Source organism: Astyanax mexicanus, chromosome 4, assembly GCF_023375975.1.
Source record: "Astyanax mexicanus isolate ESR-SI-001 chromosome 4, AstMex3_surface, whole genome shotgun sequence".
NCBI lineage: Eukaryota > Metazoa > Chordata > Actinopteri > Characiformes > Acestrorhamphidae > Astyanax > Astyanax mexicanus.
The window spans coordinates 50884132-50896523 of NC_064411.1; the positions used below are offsets into that span (position 1 = coordinate 50884132).

The window sequence follows — 12392 nt, forward strand, 5'->3', positions numbered from 1 at the left end:
TGCTACCAACAAAGTGGACAGAGACTAGGTGATAAAAAATCTGTAATATTCAGTTTTTTTACAGATTTAAATCATTTAAAACTGTCTGTAAACATAAATATGAAAGATTTTTAAAAGAGAACACAACTTTCGGAAACTTTTACATCTTTTACTTTTCTTAAAAACGTATTGTTTGGTGTTTTTTGCTGGATTTATTGAGTAATGTACAATATTTGTCTCAATTGCGTGTAGTTTTAAGACGTTTTCATGACATTTTAAAAACGATAGAGAGCTTTAACAGCGAATATTTTACACTTTTGCCACTGTGTGCACCTCAACGACTCATGTGGACATTTTACCACACTAAAAATTTACTAAAAAAAAAAAAAAAAAAAATTGTCTCTTAAACCAGAGACCAGAGAAATACACAAAGCGGTTACGAGACAATCACTGCAACATACTGTATCAAGCCACGACAGAACCACAGCCGCCTCGGCCAGTAATTACCCAGAATCCACCAGCGCTCTGCAGTTAAAAGCACATACTAATATTGCACATGACGTTTTATCCATTGTTTCCATAATTCACAGAATAATGACCGGTACAGATGTGCTAATGTTCACTGTACATGCATTTTTCACCTCTGACCTCAGAGGAAATGACATCATACTAACTGAACGAGGAAAAAAAATACAAATAAAAATATTACAATACACTTAAAATACAGTAAAATACATTAATTTAAAATAAAGATACATCAAGTTGAACTTTTCAACACTTTATAATCCATAATGTTTAAACCTGATAAGTGTAACTTTAAACTTCCTCTCAATTATATAATAAAAAAACAAGCAAAAAAATAAAATAAAAATAAAATAAAATATTTAAATAAAAAAATACCAGTATGATTGTCAGTAGAGTTTTGGTTGAGTGAAAATATTTTGACATCATACCGTATTTTATATAAAGGGTATGAGAATTAATTTTCCCTTTTTAAATGATTCACTTCATCACATTTTAGCTCTAATTTTTTATTTGCAGTTGAACGTTATCACAGTCTGTTGTATCTCTATCTCGCCATTCTACATCCGTAACGTTTTATACATTTGATACTGTTTAATATCTCATAATTAGTTAATTATTAGTTTAGTAATTTTATACTGTCAGACATCAAAAGTACACCTGTGAGATGCAGTTCACTATCAAAAATGAAGTCAATAATAATTAAATTCTGAACAGAATAATAATCATAGTTGTATTTATCATAATTTAATTATAATTTAGTATTAATAGTCTTAGAATAATACCAGAATTAATACTCGAACATTTTGACCAACAGGCACTTCAAAAAGAGTTGGACCTATTTAACATGTGATTTTTTTTACATTTTTAAATACAAAACGAAATTAAGCACAATTTCCATCAAACTGACATGATTTTTAGCGATGATGTCAGCAAAGTAATTTACATATTCATAATTCATATTCTTATTTGTACACATTAAAAAAAGGCAAGTACCAGCAAAAAGTAGAAACAGCAAAAACAGCAACGTGACAAACGATACATTTACATTAATGTTGCTATTTTTTGTTTTTGAGAATTTTGTATCCATTAAAAATAAGCTTCTCTTTTCTCTCTCCTTCAATTTTAAGGACTTTTACTATGGAATTTGCTTTTTTCTACCATTTTATAATATATCATATTTATATATACACACACACACACACATATATATATATATATATATATATATATATATATATATATATATATATATATATATATATATATATATATATATATGTGTGTGTGTGTGTGTATATATCTGGAAAATAATAAGAGACCACTTAAAAATGATGGGTTACTTTGATTTTACCAAATAAAAAAAAAAAGCTCTGGAATATAATCAAGAGGAAGATGGATGATCACAAGCCATCAAACCAAACTGAACTGCTTGAATTTTTGCACCAGGAGTGAGTAGCATAAAGTTATCCAAAAGCAGTGTGTAAGACTGGTGGAGGAGAACATGATGCCAAGATGCATGAAAACTGTGATTAAAAACCAGGGTTATTCCACCAAATATTGATTTCTGAACTCTTAAAACTTTATGAATATAAACTTCCAATTTTTTGCAAATAAATGCTCTAAATGACAATATTTTTATTTGGAATTTGGGAGAAATGTTGTCTGTAGTTTATAGAATAAAACAACAATGTTCATTTTACTCAAACATAAACCTATAAATAGCAAAATCAGAGAAACTGATTCAGAAATTAAAGTGGTCTCTTATTTTTTTCAGAGCTGTATATATGGATTGTGAGTGGCTAATTCACAATGCTAAGTCCTCATGTTGTTTGACATACAAAAATCTTTGTATTAAGAACTTTTATTATGGCGTTTTGCTTTTTTCTAGCACTTTATGCATGTTTATGCGCGTTTTTTTGCAGTGTTGGCCTACAAAAATCTGCCAACATGAGACGATTAAAATGAACAAATTCAATATTTCAGTATAATTATATATCTAAATTATATATAATTATAAATATAGTTCATATATAAACATAAACCACATAGATATGAATTGTGATTTGCTAATTCACGTTGCTAAGTTCTCATATGTTGTTGACATACTGTGTACTCGCGGCTGATTGATTGTAAAAAAATACATTTTACAACCTCTTTAGAGATTCCAGTGGGGATCAGTTTAGGCATCAGGCGATTATACAAGCGGAGCAAAAAAAAAAAAAAAAAAATGTATATATATATATATATATATATATATATATATATATATGACCTTTTTAACATACTCACTTTAAAGCAAAATAGTGTAGCTATATAGTATGTATAACAAATTAACAAATGAAAGACATTAAATATATTAAAATAACTGTATTTTGGCACTTATTACAGTTGTATTTTTTCAGTGATGAGGAATGATAAAAACACTTTAATACTGACACTTTAATACTAATACACTTATTATCCCTTTTTTAGTCTTGCTATTCTTTTCACATGTTTCGTTTCTGAAAGCACAATGTGTTGAAATTGACTTTTCTAGGCCTGTCACAATAACTGTTTTTGATTGGTTTATATATTGTCCCAGAAATAATTGTGATAAATGATATTAATGTTAATTAAAGACAATTTTATGACTGTTAAAGAAGTAATTGGAACTGAAATACAGTATTTAAAAAAAACCTAAATAAATAAATAAAATAGCTTTTAATGCTTAGAAATAATATTTTGATATTGATCAAAACTAATAATAATAAAATACTTTAGTAATAATTTAATTCCAGTATAAATCAAAGTGAGGCTTATTCTGCTTATTCTTCATTCAATAAGTCATAATACGATAATCAATGATAAGCAATTATCATGACAGGCCTAGATGAATTTAAAGTAAGCCTAAAAATAATTTTGGAGGTTTTTTAGGGTATAAAATAAAATATATATTTATATATATATTTTCAGGTTTCATTTCTTTTGTACTGTAATACTGAAATGCATCAGTTTACTCTACACATTGTATTAATTAGGCTATATTACTGCTATTAATGTGCTTTCTGATTGGCCGCCAATGAGAATGACAAAAACATTATATTGGAAATATGTTGGAAATATGATTTAGTAATTCAGTTTGAGCTACTGAGAGAGAAAGCACTGTTGTTTTAAAGCTTTTAGAGCTTAATATCATTAAGTTCTGCTTTTGGCTTCAAAAATTTCCTTTTTTCCCCGTAAAATATTTTATTTGCATTTTTTAAACTATAAGAAACCTATAAGTAATGGTGAAAATGGCTGGAATATATTGGTAAAATCGTAAATCAGTAAGCAGCACTTTTACGCTCCTACTTTGTCCTGACTGGTGGCAGGAGTTGGTTCGTACTCTTGATTCTTGGTTTTTGTAGTCGGTTCGGTGGGACGAGCTCAAAGGGGGAGGAGTCATGTGGGGCGCCCAGCCAATCAGGCGCTCAGGTGGGCAGGTTGAGGTTGACGCTCTCGGCCTGCGGGCTGGACATCCGTATCTGCGAGCTGCTCTTGCTGAGGATGGACAGCTGCGTCCCCCCGTTCACCCCACTGCTCGCTAGCGAAGGGTGACGCTGCTGCTTCAGGTCCACAGCAAAGTACCTGTTCACCGTCCAACTGCGCCATTTCCTCTTGATCTCCGACTGCACCTTCAGGCAGAAACTTGAAAAGGTCATTTTTTAATGGACTCAGCTGTCAGGGTTCACGCGTTCTCCCACCTGCCCTGATTCCACACTAAAAATCACACACCTGCTCACTAATACACATCACACAGGGGGGCTTTTACTGCAGGGGGTTAGGGGAAGTGGTAACACTTTAATTGGATGGGACATTTTATGGCTTCATTGATGCTCAACTGACATTTAACTAACATTTAACTGCATGTCTATTAAATTCAGTGGAACTGAACCATAACCTTAACCTTAGTTTAGGTTTAGATAAATAGATGGATAAATGGATGGATGGATGGATGAATGAATGGATAAATGGATGGATGGATGAATGGATGGATAAATGAATGGATAAATGGATGGATGGATAAATGAATGGATGGATAAATGGATGGATAAATGAATGGATAAAAGGATGGATAGATGGATGAATGGATAAATGGATGGATGGATGGATGAATGGATGGATGGATAAATGAATGGATAAATGGATGGATGGATGGATAAATGAATGGATGGATAAATGGATGGATAAATGAATGGATAAATGGATGGATAGATGGATAAATGGATGGATGGATGGATGGATGGATAAATGGATGGATGGATGGATGGATGAGTGAATGAATGGATGGGTGGATGGATGGATAAATGGATGGATGGATAAATGGCTGGATGGATGGATGGAAGGATAAATGGATAGATAGATAGATAGATAGATAGATAGATAGATAGATAGATAGATAGATAGATGGATGGATGGATGGATAAATGGATGGATGGATGGAGAAATGGATGGATGGATGGATGGATAAATGGATGGATGGATGGATGAATGAATGGATGGATGGATGGATGGATGGATGAATGGATGGATGGATTGATGGATAAATGGATGGATAGATGGATGAATGGATAAATGGATGGATGGATGGATGGATAAATGGATGGATGGATGAATGAATGGATGGATGGATGGATGGATAAATGGATGGATGAGTGAATGAATGGATAGATGGATGGATGGATGGATAAATGGATAGATAGATAGATAGATAGATAGATAGATAGATAGATAGATAGATGGATGAATGGATACATTGATGAATGGATGGATGGATGGATAAATGGATGGATGGATGGATGGATGGATGAGTGAATGAATGGATGGATGGATGGATAGATGGATGGATGGATGGATAAATGGATGGATAAATGGATGGATGGATGGATGGATGAATGGATGGATAGATGGATGGATGGATGGATGGATGGATAGATGGATGGATGGATGGATGGATAAATGGATGGATAGATGGATGAATGGATAAATGGATGGATGGATGGATGGATGGATAAATGGATGGATGGATGGATGAGTGAATGAATGGATGGATAAATGAATGGATGGATAAATGGATGGATGGATGAGTGAATGAATGGATGGATAAATGGATGGATGGATGGATGATTAGATACATACTTTATTGATCCCAGAGGGAAATTCTGGACATAAAATGCACCATCCATGTAAAGTGTTACCAGGAAATTTTCCATAACTTTGGTTTCTGACATTTTAACAGGTTAAAAAACCTTCAGACACCCTGTGCCTCTACCTGTTTTACTTAATCATATTTATTCTTAACTTTAAGTTCTTTATTTCTTTTTTATTTCTTTCCTTAATTTATTATAATTTTTTTAATAGTTTTGAATTTTTGCTTTTTAACTTATTTTTCTTGATTTTCTGTTATTATTATTACTACTATTATTTTTATTATTGTTGCTTTTATTTTTTTGTATGTTTTATTGTATTATGTAAAAGTTAGTTTTAGCTTAATTTAAACTAATTTGTGTTGTATTAATCTTATCTTCTTTTGATCTTAATGTCTTACCAATTTAACCAAGTTATTATTATTATTATTATTTTTATTAATTTATTTAATTCTAATTCTACTTTTATTGTTTAGCTATTTTTATATTTTATTTACTGTTATTTTAAAATGATAAAATGTAGTTATTATATTCTTAGTCGTGTCAATCCCTGTTTTTTTAATGCTGTGCTCTGATTGATTGATTGATTGATTAATTGATAAAAAAATAAGTAAGATCTCAGTTAGAGAAACAATTCTGACATTTTTAAATCTTGGTGAAAGTTCAAGGGGTATGAATACATTTGCAAGCCACTGTATTCATAGACATATTTTATTTTCAAGTTATAATAAACAAGTATTGTATTGGAACACTACTGTATAGGGACAAAAGTATTGGGACACCTGCTTATTTTTTATTTCTTCCAAAATCAAGAATAGCACTATAAACTTTTGGCTTTCTGACATTCATATATATATATATATATATATATATATATGACTTCTTTTAACATACTCACTTTAAAGCAAAATAGTGTAGCTATATAGGAGGTATAACAAATTAACAAATGAAAGACATTAAATATATTAAAATAACTGTATTTTGGCACGTATTACAGTTATATCTGTATTTGTAGTGATGAGGAATGATAAAAACACTTTAATACTGACACTTTAATACTAATACACTTATTATCCCTTTTTTAGTCTTGCTATTCTTTTCACATGTTTCGTTTCTGAAAGCACAATGTGTTGAAATTGACTTTTCTAGGCCTGTCACAATAACTGTTTTTGATTGGTTTATATATTGTCCCAGAAATAATTGTGATAAATGATATTAATGTTAATTAAAGACAATTTTATGACTGTTAAAGAAGTAATTGGAACTGAAATACAGTATTTAACCCTTGTGTGGTGTTCGGGTCTGTGGGACCCGTTTTCATTTTTCATCAAATGATACTAAAAAAATATTTGTTCTAACTCAAACTCATTGGCATTGGCTCATTTGCTGTGAAAAACATATCAAAACACATGTTCGATAAACACACACTGTACACCCCCCCCCCCCCCCCCCCTACACATTTATATTACATACAGTATGTTTTGCCAAGGGCTAATAAACATTGCTTCATTTGTAAATTTGAAACTAAACACATTTTCTACTCATATCTTGAGTTTAATTCATTTTCTTTTACATTTTATTAAAAAACTAATAAAAAAAAGAGTAGCACTTTTTGAAAGAAATGTAACATAAGAAAGGTAAAGGGCAAATATTAACCATGTAAGCTGTTTATATTGCTTGCAATTTAGGTGAAGCGAGCATGTGTAAAGCATTTTAATGTAGAATTGCTTAATTTTGCTGAATTTAATACAAGTAACAAAGTAAACAAGTAACAAAAATATGAACACCACACAAGGAATAAAAAAACCCGTAAAAAAATAAAAAAAAATTGCTTTTCATGCTTAGAAATACTATTTTGATATTGATCAAAACTAATAATAATAAAATAATATTAATAATTATATTGTATAATTCCAGTATAAATCAAAGTGAGGCTTATTTTGACATTTTTACAGTTCAAAACAGGTAAAAACCTGCGAACTTTATAAGATCTCAAAGAGAAGAAGCAGTTTTAACATACTTAAATCGTTTGGGAATTCTATTTTTTTTATTTCTTACTAATATAATAAAATAATTATTGCATTTATTTAAGTCATTACAGCTACTTTAACAAACTAACTTAAAATAACTTCTGTAAAAGTAGAGTAATATTTACTGAGTAAATATTTTTATTATTTTTCTTCTAATGTATGGAAACAAAATACTCATATTTAACACATTTTTGCTTGTTGTATGGAACCAAGTACTGGACCACTTACTTATAAATAGTTTCTTCTGAAATAAAGTTATTAAAATCGGTTTATTCTTATTCTTTATTGTTTTTTTTACAACTGTGTCTACTGTTCAGAATGTTTTATTACTCAATGCAATCAAATCCTTAATGCAATGTTCCACATAACTCTAGTACTCTAGCCTTTGATGGACAGTAGATCCAGTTACATCAAAAAAAGCAGAATAAATATTCTTTATTTCAGAAGAAACAGTGAATAGAAAAGGCTGTAACTTGGTTTGAGTCATATTGTTTCATTAATGGGTTGCCCAATTGATTTATAATGGTAGAGTGCCCTCTAGTGGACTGTGAGAAATTGAATTCCCTTGATTTTAGAAGAAACAATAAATGAAAAGCATTTTTTCTGAATAACACACTTTATATGTCACAGTGAACAACACTGCAATATTTATATAACAGACTTCGGCACAATTCTGTATTGCTGATTTTCTCCAAAGATTTTCGGTCTTAATATACAGTATTAACAGAGATCATAACATAAGTCATAAGTCACATTAGTTCTGCATGCAGCGTAACCAGGCTGAGGTTAACAGATGACAGGACTATCTATAATAAAGACATTAAAGATGCTTACCTCTCCATTCAGGAAACAGTAGAGCACAGCCACCACAAACCCCTGCAGACAGACAGAGTGAGAGTGTGGTCAGCCAGTGGTCAGCGATTATAGATCTGCTGGTCTCAAAGCATTTAATAAACATAAGAACAAAGCACCAAGATGTTCACTGTTGGAATGGAATTGAATGGAAAGTTTAATGATAATATATATTAGATCAGGGGTGTCCAAACTTTTTTTGTTGGGGGCCAGAAGGAGAAATATATTTGAAGTCACGGGCCACAGACTCTGTAATAAAACAAATAATGAAATATACCACTTTAAATAATACATTTTCCTGATTACTTTCATTTACACACCATTTTACTTGACTTACTATCTTTATCTATCTTTGACAGTGTTGTGTAAACTAAGATTTTTCAAATTAATGTTTCATTTCATGAATTCTACTAATATTAAACTCCTTAATTACGGCAACTTTTACACTCTTTGGCCCGTTTTTCTGCGCTACAACTGCGCACCCTCTCCACTTTTAGACTCTTTGGCCCATTTTTCTGCGCTACAACTGAACACTCTCTCCGCTTTTAGACTCTTTGGCCCGTTTTTCTGCGCTACAACTGCGCACCCTCTCCGCTTTTAGACTCTTTGGCCCATTTTTCTGCGCTAGAACTGAGCACTCTCTCCGCTTTTAGACTCTTTGGCCCGTTTTTCTGCGCTACAACTGTGCACCCTCTCTGCTTTTAGACTCTTTGGCCCATTTTTCTGCGCTAGAACTGAGCACTCTCTCCGCTTTTAGACTCTTTGGCCCATTTTTCTGCGCTACAACTGCGCACTTTCTCCGCTTTTAGACTCTTTGGCCTGTTTTTCTGCGCTACAACTGAGCACTCTCTCTGCTTTTAGACTCTTTGGCCCATTTTTCTGCGCTAGAACTGAGCACCTTCTCCGCTTTTAGACTCTTTGGCCCATTTTTCTGCGCTACAACTGCGCACTCTCTCCGTTTTTAGACTCTTTGGCCCGTTTTTCTGCGCTAAAACTGCGCACCCTCTCCGCTTTTAGACTCTTTGGCCCATTTTTCTGCGCTAGAACTGAGCACTCTCTCCGCTTTTAGACTCTTTGGCCCGTTTTTCTGCGCTACAACTGCGCACCCTCTCTGCTTTTAGACTCTTTGGCCCATTTTTCTGCGCTAGAACTGAGCACTCTCTCCGCTTTTAGACTCTTTGGCCCATTTTTCTGCGCTACAACTGCGCACTTTCTCCGCTTTTAGACTCTTTGGCCTGTTTTTCTGCGCTACAACTGAGCACTCTCTCTGCTTTTAGACTCTTTGGCCCATTTTTCTGCGCTAGAACTGAGCACCTTCTCCGCTTTTAGACTCTTTGGCCCATTTTTCTGCGCTACAACTGCGCACTCTCTCCGTTTTTAGACTCTTTGGCCCGTTTTTCTGCGCTAAAACTGCGCACCCTCTCCGCTTTTAGACTCTTTGGCCCATTTTTCTGCGCTATAACTGCGCACCCTCTCCGCTTTTAGACTCTTTGGCCCATTTTTCTGCGCTATAACTGCGCACCCTCTCCGCTTTTAGACTCTTTGGCCCATTTTTCTGCGCTATAACTGCGCACCCTCTCCGCTTTTACACTCTTTGGCCTGTTTTTCTGCGCTACAGCTGCACACTCTCTCCGCTTTTAGACTCTTTGGCCTGTTTTTCTGCGCTACAACTGAGCACTCTCTCTGCTTTTAGACTCTTTGGCCCATTTTTCTGCGCTACAACTGCGCACTCTCTCCGTTTTTAGACTCTTTGGCACGTTTTTCTGCGCTTCAACTGCACACCCTCTCTGCTTTTAGACTCTTTGGCCCGTTTTTCTGCGCTACAACTGCACACCCTCTCTGCTTTCAGACTCTTTGGCCCATTTTTCTGCGCTACAACTGCGCACTCTCTCCGCTTTTAGACTCTTTGCTTCATTTCTGACACCTAACGTTCAAACTTTGAATCTCACATAATAAAAACCTGCTTAACAGCGGCCCAACTTTCATTCCGTTTCTAAAATACCTCGCAGGCCGCTCCAAAAAAGTAAACGGGCCGCAAATGGCCCGCGGGCAGCAGTTTTGACACCCCTGTATTAGATTATTATAGTAATTACAATATTATATGGTTCCTGCCACTGTGATCAGTATATCACTGGTTCAAATCCAAGTCATACAGCTTGGCATCAGCTGCCGGAGCCCTGAGAAGTCACAACTGCCCATGCTCTCTCTGGGTGGGTAGAGTAGATGGCGCTTTTTCCCCTCATCACTCCTAGGGTGATGTTGATCAGCACAAGGCTGCATCTGTGAGCTGATGTATAAGAACCGAGTCTCTGCGCTTTCCTCCGAGTGAGCTGTGATAATGCTATTCGGCAAGCATTAACGTGAAAGTCAGTAAATTCTTGCACTGTTAAGATATCAACATGCCAAAGTCAGAGTACACCTGGCTCTTAAAGGGAATGACAACTGACACACTGATTTGTTTATTTTACGTTACGAGAAGTAGTACATGCCTTCTGCGCATTTCAAACTGCGCGAGGTGTAGTTTTTTGTGCCCTCACGATACCAAACACACATGGACACGCCCTAATTCAAGCTGCGCAATGTGCAATTGATTGGTGCGCCATAGATTGCTAAAATAGGGCCAATGGTATTCATGGTTCTTTGCTTTTTCTTTCAATCCCAAGATGAGCCACCTTTCATATTTGTCAACTGACAAAAAAAAGATCTTGAGGTCTTTGAGTGCATCGTAATGGCATGTCCACCAGTCTATGGTCTCTCACCAGGAGGTACACTACCCAAAAACTAGCCTCTGAGAGCCTTTTTGTTGGACATCAATGGAAACCTTGACTTGTACTTACTATATGTTAAAAAGTTGGGTTTACCTGGAAGGAGCCGAGGCCCAGTTCGAACACCAGTCTCTCCCTCTTGCTCACGTCCTCGGGGGAAAAAGCGAACACAGTGTAATGGATGCCGAAAAGAGGGATGAGCAGCAGGGTGGAGCGAGCAAGCCTCCTGTAAACACACACACCAGCACAACGTCCAGCACATCAGACCACTGCCACACTCCAACAGATCCAATAAACCGCATGAAAAAAGAAAAAACAATGTTACTGTAATGAGGTGTTACAGAACATCACTGGAGTGAGATCACTAAATACACTGCCATATCACACCGCACTCAGACACCAAAGAAACGACAACACAGTGTGGGATTCCAGCTTTGTACAAGGTCCCTCATATCAATCCCATAATAGTTACCCAGCCTGTTTAGGCCAGAATTCAGTAACTGATTACCAACAGGGCCAAGCGAACACGTTGCTCAATGATCCTGGCCACTAGGGGGCTCTCTACCCTCTACAAATAAGTTAAAAATGCTGCTCAATTATGTAAATTGTCTATGCTATGTCTTCTAATGTCGTAATGACGTACTGTTACACTTTAGCCTGTGTCTGTTTTGTGTTTTTTCCTCTTTTGGTTTTATGTGCACTCTATCTCTGCCCTAGCCCCGCCCTAGCTATTAGTGTTGTCACACTGTGTCTTGTTTGTAACCCCGCCCCCTCGTTACCGGTCCCAGGTGTTCTTCATCCTCCTGCTGTATTTAAGCTCCTTTGTTACAGTGTTTCACGTGGAGTCTTTTGTGTGCCTTATATGCTGTGGATCGTTTTGTATGTCTTATGTTCGCTTAGTCAGAATTGTGTTTTTTTTTTTTTTTGCTCAGTTTGGTCTTAGTTTTTTCGTTTCTTGTTTTCTTAGTTTTTGTTATATTATTCTATTTTTGCTATCTTTAGTCTTGTCAGTTTAGTTTGCTTAGTATTGTTTATTTTTGTGTTTACTCGTGTTTTCTTTCTGTATTATTTGCAGT

The 12392-nt window shown here is 34.8% G+C and overlaps 1 protein-coding gene across 4 annotated transcripts in view; it reads right to left on the reverse strand.

Moving 5' to 3' along the window:
* Window positions 1–2769: 2769 nt before the first annotated feature.
* adcyap1r1a (adenylate cyclase activating polypeptide 1a (pituitary) receptor type I) overlaps window positions 2770–12392 on the reverse strand; it is a 75668-nt gene continuing 66045 nt past the window's right edge. Inside the window, exons 13-15 of one of the 4 annotated variants that reach the window (XM_022678723.2) lie at window positions 11413–11542; window positions 8534–8575; window positions 2770–4157 (exon numbers count right to left, since the gene is read on the reverse strand). In XM_022678723.2, the coding sequence (XP_022534444.2) occupies window positions 3954–4157; window positions 8534–8575; window positions 11413–11542 (376 nt within the window). In that variant the 3' untranslated portion in view covers window positions 2770–3953. Of the gene's footprint in view, window positions 4171–8533; window positions 8576–11412; window positions 11543–12392 lie in introns of all 4 variants that reach the window. The other 3 variants (XM_022678722.2, XM_022678725.2, XM_022678724.2) reach the window with 3 other exon arrangements.